The 5,623-nt window shown below is 55.9% G+C and overlaps 1 protein-coding gene across 1 annotated transcript in view; it reads left to right on the top strand.

Annotated features, from left to right (window-relative positions):
* LOC104491009 (protein NLRC5-like) overlaps nucleotides 1-5,623 on the top strand; it is a gene marked incomplete at its 5' end in the record, with an annotated part of 29,160 nt that overhangs the window by 16,672 nt on the left and 6,865 nt on the right. The window contains 10 exons of the mRNA XM_010133364.1: nucleotides 175-261; nucleotides 739-819; nucleotides 1,000-1,083; nucleotides 1,454-1,537; nucleotides 2,170-2,253; nucleotides 2,692-2,775; nucleotides 2,868-2,951; nucleotides 3,611-3,694; nucleotides 4,403-4,486; nucleotides 4,785-4,868. Of these exons, the coding sequence (XP_010131666.1) occupies nucleotides 175-261; nucleotides 739-819; nucleotides 1,000-1,083; nucleotides 1,454-1,537; nucleotides 2,170-2,253; nucleotides 2,692-2,775; nucleotides 2,868-2,951; nucleotides 3,611-3,694; nucleotides 4,403-4,486; nucleotides 4,785-4,868 (840 nt within the window). The remainder of the gene's footprint in view (nucleotides 1-174; nucleotides 262-738; nucleotides 820-999; nucleotides 1,084-1,453; nucleotides 1,538-2,169; nucleotides 2,254-2,691; nucleotides 2,776-2,867; nucleotides 2,952-3,610; nucleotides 3,695-4,402; nucleotides 4,487-4,784; nucleotides 4,869-5,623) is intronic.

The raw sequence follows: 5,623 nt of genomic DNA, 5'->3' as shown, positions 1-5,623 counted from the left end.
GTCCTCCTCCGCAGGGACCTGGGCTGCTCCTCTGTCCCCGGTTTGCAGCCTGTTTGCTGTGCAGACGTTGCTCCGATGAGCAGAGCAGCCGTCCCGTGTGTGCTGGAGCGCTGAGTGCTCAGCGGGCAGAGCCGGGGGGGCCTCACGCAGAGCCGCCTGTGTTCTGCTTTGCAGCATAGAAGAGCCATGGGTGCGTGAAGAAAGTGTCACGAACCTCCTCGAGCTGGCTCTCCAGACCTGTGGAAACATGACTGAGCTCACGTAAGTAGCACCTCAAGCTCTGGTGTCTTTGAGATGTTTTCTTTTAGCCTGGAAGGAACTGGGGTCGAAGCCAGCGCTTCAGCTTTTTCCTCTGTTCTTTCTTCTCTGTCTCTGGTGCATTTGTAAGCCATCGGCCAGCTTGAGGGAAGTTCGGCCCAGACAGCTGGTGGCTGGAAATGCTTAGAGGTGCGTGGGCACATGTGGTGTGTCACAATGTGTGGTCACACCCCGTAGAAGGTTTAGTGGAAAGGAGACAGTGTTCCTGGTCTGCCTGGGCAGAAAGGGTGCCCAGGCTCGGCTGGCTTTGACACTCGAACCTCTTACCCATCTCGAACCTCTTCAGAGGTGGGGTGAGCATTCAGGCACCAGCACAGCCCTAGCCCATCCAGCCCTCCTGACTTTTCTTCTGGAAAACAGTGTTTTCTCTCCCTCCAGAGGTCACAGGCTTATGGTGTTCTCTGATCTCTGCCTCTCCAGGATATGTAAAGATAAAACCCTCTTCCAGTTAGGCGTGAGGTTCCCGCACTGCCTGGAGAACGTGGAACCAGTCACTAGCAGGTGAGAAAGGGACAATTTGTCCTTATTTTCTGCTCGTTCTGAAACTCACCATGGGATGAAAATATCTCCAGAGAGTCTGGCGCTGGCAAAGCCCTGACGTGTTCTTAAGGGGCACCAGCCACCACAGGGGACGTCTGCTGCTCCCCACCATCAGTCGCGTTGCATGTTTGTATCCCGCAGACTGAGTCGGTACACGCCAGAAAACAAGCGCCCCCCCTTCTGCCAGAGGGTCCGTGAAAAATGTGCACAGCTTCAGGCACTGAGGTGAGTTGCCAGACTTTGCAGAGGACTTTTTTCGGGAAGGGAATGTCTTGTCCTTGTGTGTGCAGGACAGCAGCCAGGAGGGCAGGGGAGAGGCCAGCGCAAGGTCCCCGTCCCTGCCCTCGGGGTCCCCTGCTTAGAGTGTCTGGATAGAAAATAAAAAATGCCTGTAGATCTAGATCTAAATCTCTCCCCTGTGCCCAGACAACCTGTACTCTCTTGCCGTGACTGGGAGCCCCCGTGGGACCCTGCCAAGTGCCCGTGTCGTGATGCTTCTTCAATGTCGTGGCAGCGGTGTGCTTTAGTGGTGGGACTGGTATAGACCTTTTGCCGTCAGCGGATGTGGCCCAGATTGGCTGTTTTGCTCTTGCAGATGGTCTCATGTCGAGCTCCAAAGTGACGAAGCAGAAATGCTAGTCAGGATTCTGCTGCCTCTTCCAGAGCTGAAGAAGTTTGGGTAGGTGCCCAAAGCTGTGGTCTTTTCCACAGGTCTTTTCTTTACCGTTCGCTCAGCCCTGCACCTCACCTGAGCCCCTCTGAAACACCCTGTGTCTGGAGGACGGCCGTGAGCGCCGTGACGTCTCCTGAGCTGTGTCTAGGCCACGAGCTCAACAGCTCTGCAGTTCGTGCTGGAGGGGGTGATAGGGGCACCCTGTGCGTGTCCTGAGGTTTGTTCCTCTCCCTTTTTTTGAGCTGAAAGCAGTTTGAGACTGGCCCTTGTTTCCGTGGTAGGTGTTTATACCACCCTACCACCTAAAGGAGCTTTTCCTGGTCGGAAAAGCAGTCAGTCCTTTCACAGCCCTCCTCAGGTGCCCGTCAGTGAGAGGCTCTCTGCCCGCTCACACGCGGGGACCTGGCTGGCTCGGGCAGAGACTCTGCTGTTTGGTCCATGTGCACCGTGTGAATGCCTCTGAACCACCTCGCCCATGGAGTCCTGACGTGGGAGGTGTGGAAACCTCTCCAAACTGATGGTCCCTGATGTCCTGCTGGCTGGGGTTCGGGATGGGGCACCCGCGTGTCAGTGAAGCGAACTCCTCTTTGTCAGGGTGCGGGACCTGACCTGCTGCCGCCACCCTTGCTCTTCCGCAGGCTGACCTTCAGCAGTATCGTGCCAACTGGAGTTGATGACGTGATCACGGGCTTGCAGGATTGCCAGGCCCTTGAAGAGCTCACGTGAGTGTGTTGGTACCTGAGCCTGCCAGGCCTTTCTAGAAGCTTCAGTTAAACTGCAGCCTCTCTTCTGCCTGTACCGTGTTGGCAGATGTAGTTTTCCTCACGGCTGGAGGATTTCAGATAGGGAAGAAGCAACAATTCTTCTTTGTCTGCAGTGAACAAGAGTGGGACGGAGATGGGTGGTCGGTGATCCACTGTCGTGAGAGCTTTGCCATCTTGTGGTCACGGTGGCACCTTGCTCCGTGAGGGGCTGGGTTCTTGCTCCAGACATGTGGGGTTATTTCATCAGGATCCAAACACGGCCAGCAGAATTGTGTCAGAGCCCTAAACTGAAAGCGATTCGCAGGGACTAGAATACGCTCCTACTTCTCTCCACCCTCGTTCTGCTCTCCTCTGTCTGGGGGTCGTGAGCTGTTCCTGTGTTATTTCTTCTTCTAGCCTGGGCCACATGAGACTCGGCAGTGCTGCCATTCCTGAGCTCGTGCTGGGGCTTCGTGAAATGCCATCCCTGAAAAGGCTCATGTGAGTACCTGGCTGCAGCTCGCCTCGGGCCCGGCTTGTGGCGCTGAGCAGCGGGAGCTGAATGGCGTTTTTCCCGGGGATGTTGTTTCCAGCTTGAACCATAACAGTATTGGGAATGATGGCTGCTCCAGACTCGCAGAGGCCTTGAGGAGTAGACTCTACATGGAGGAAATCAAGTAAGTGTCTCCTTTCTTGCACCTCAGCAAGAGGTGACCACTAGTGCCAATGTCTGGAGAGACGCAGGTGTGCTTCTGTGTGTGACAAAAGCAGGGAGGTCACAAACGCGTGGGTACGAGGTACCTTGGGCTAGAGGAAGTCAGCTTGATGTTCAGAAGAGGAGAATTTGGTCTAGCCCCGCTCTGCCGCAGTCATGTAGAAAATGGACTAAACAGCCTCTGGACTGAAATCTTCTCTGGAGTCCCTGGGGTCCAGAGCAGGGCCAGAGGCCCCCTTCTCTCCTGCAAGCACCTCGCAGCCAGCACTTGCCCGCTCTGAACAGATCTGAATCTAGAGCCAGCCCCAGGCTTGCTCTGCTTTCCCCCCTGCCTCTCTCCAGCCAGATTCTGTCTCTTCTCCCCTGCAGCAGTTTGGAAAATAACATCCAGCTGTGGCCTGTCTTAGTATTGCGGTGAGGTCGTCGCCCACCCGTTAACAAATGGCAAAAGCTCTTCGCGGTCCTTAACAGCCATTAGTCTTTCACGAGATAGTTGAGACAGGATTCTCTGCCGAGGTCCGAGGTGTCACCCAGCAGATGGGAGGCATTCCGTAAGGTCGGTGCTCTGCCGGGCGCCCAGCGTTTTCCCGTACAACACAGCCTTTCCTCTCTTCTGTATAGCTTAAGCCACAACGAGATCGGGGATCCAGGCCTGGTAAAGCTAGCTGCTGTCCTGCTGGGAATGCAGAACCTGAGGAGAATCGAGTGAGTCCCGTGGGTTCCTTTGCAGCGACGTTGGTTACGGCACCGTCGTTGGTTACGGCCCCGTCGGCGGGAAAGGAAGCCTGTGTGAGAAGCCCTGTGCTTCCTTCATTTGTAGTGTTTCACCTTCCAGCCTCCTCCGTGTCACTCAAGACCTGACACAGAATTGCCACAGCAGCAGAAGGTGTTCCCTCTCCCGGGGGACCCCAGCACGGCTGCACTGCATTCTTGTGCTGCTGGAGGGGTAGAGGTGGAGCGGGGGTCTGTCAGAGCGAGGGCACGGTCTCCTGACGAGGCGCGCTCTCAGAGACATGGAAACAAGCTGTCCCTCCTCCAGGGGAACGGAACTTTGAGCGTCCTGGCCATTTGCTAGGCTCAGCTCGGGGGGCTGCCTTGTAACTTCTTTAAATTAAACACCTGGAACTGACTTGAACAAGAAGAGGAATTCCCAGTTCTCTCTGAAAGAGGGAAAACTCCTCCTTTCCCCCAATGCCTGCAGGGGTGGGATGACTCAGTACTTGACAAAAACCTACTACAAATCCCCAGGCCATTTTCCAGCCACCTGTGTCCCTGGACACACCACTGCAGCCCCGTGTAGCCCATCGTTGTGGTGACCCAAGTCTCCCATCGCCCCAGGCAAATAGAGAGATACCTGAAGTCGGTGCATTCTGGTTATATTCAGCCGCTGAGAGTCTTGCATGCCTCTTTCAGCCTCTCAGGGAACAGTCCTAGCCCTGCTGGAGGAGAAAAGCTGATGGAAGCTCTTGCCTGCTGCAGGCGCCTCGAGGAGTTACTGTAAGTGCGTGATGTCCAATGTCCTTTCCGGAAGCTGGGCAAAACCCAGGGCAAAGGAACCGAATCCATCCTGGCCCCAGTGCAGCCACTATCAGTTTTACTGCTGCTTCTTAGGAGAGCAGGGTAAAACCTCACGGCTCCCCCGGACAGGAGTGCGTGGTGCTTGCTCACCGCCGTCTCTCGGAGTCGGGTGGCTCCTTTCAGTGCGCTGGGTGAGGAGTGGGGCTCGTGGAGACCCGGGGGACGAACGAGGATCTCCAGTTCACCGCCAGTGACATTCCATCTCTGCTCCTTCCAGTCTGTCACGGAATGCGTTTGGAGACAGGACAGCAGCAAAACTTGCCCTCTGTCTGCCTCACATGACCAACCTGAAGATCCTGCAGTAAGTGGAAAGCTGGAGATCCTGGGAACATGCGGGGTGGCTGGAGGAAGGCACGGGAAAAGGCGTGGGCTGTGGTGGTGCCTGGTCTCTTGTTCAGACGTTCTTTTAAGTGTCTCAGGATTGAGAAACCCGCCACAGTCGCTCTGCTGCATCGAGCTGCCTCAGCTGTCCTCACATAGCCTCTCGCAGCGTTAACTGCGGGGATGAACGAGGAACTGTGTGTACAGCGAAATAACCTTAAAATGGGTTTGAGCCTGGTGGCTTCTAACGCCGCCGGCTGTCCTCCCGTTCTGCTCTAAGGTGGGCAGAAATACGAGCAGCCCTCGTGGGCCCTCGCTCTCCTCTGCAGGCGCCTCAGTCGTTCTCCCCCTGGACTGGGTGGTATTACGGGTTCACACTTCACCTGGGAGCCTTTCCAGGGCTATAATGTGCAGGACTTTCTCATACTGTTTTACAGTAGCAAAGCAAGAAATTGAGGCGCTGGAGGAGCTCACTGGGCCCAGTTGGCCTAGTGGTGTGTTTTCCAGCAACGATAACTTAGAAAAAGAATCCCAGTGGTGGGAGACTTCGGTCGTCTGGGTAGGTTCATGTTTCAGGTTCATGGAAAGCTGCCTCTGGGCAGGTTCATGGAAAGGCGTTGGGAAATCAGCAGAGACGAGGTCCTGTCCACTCTCGGTTTGGCCATTGCTCGCTCGTCTCGAGCTGATCCCGTGCACACAGAGCTGGGGGCAGGCTCGCCGTGCCCCCGTGCAGCC

This window comes from Buceros rhinoceros, unplaced genomic scaffold (assembly GCF_000710305.1).
Source record: "Buceros rhinoceros silvestris isolate BGI_N320 unplaced genomic scaffold, ASM71030v1 scaffold14983, whole genome shotgun sequence".
NCBI lineage: Eukaryota > Metazoa > Chordata > Aves > Bucerotiformes > Bucerotidae > Buceros > Buceros rhinoceros.
The sequence above is the reverse complement of the archived record's forward strand: the minus strand, read 5'-3'. Positions and strand labels throughout refer to the sequence as shown.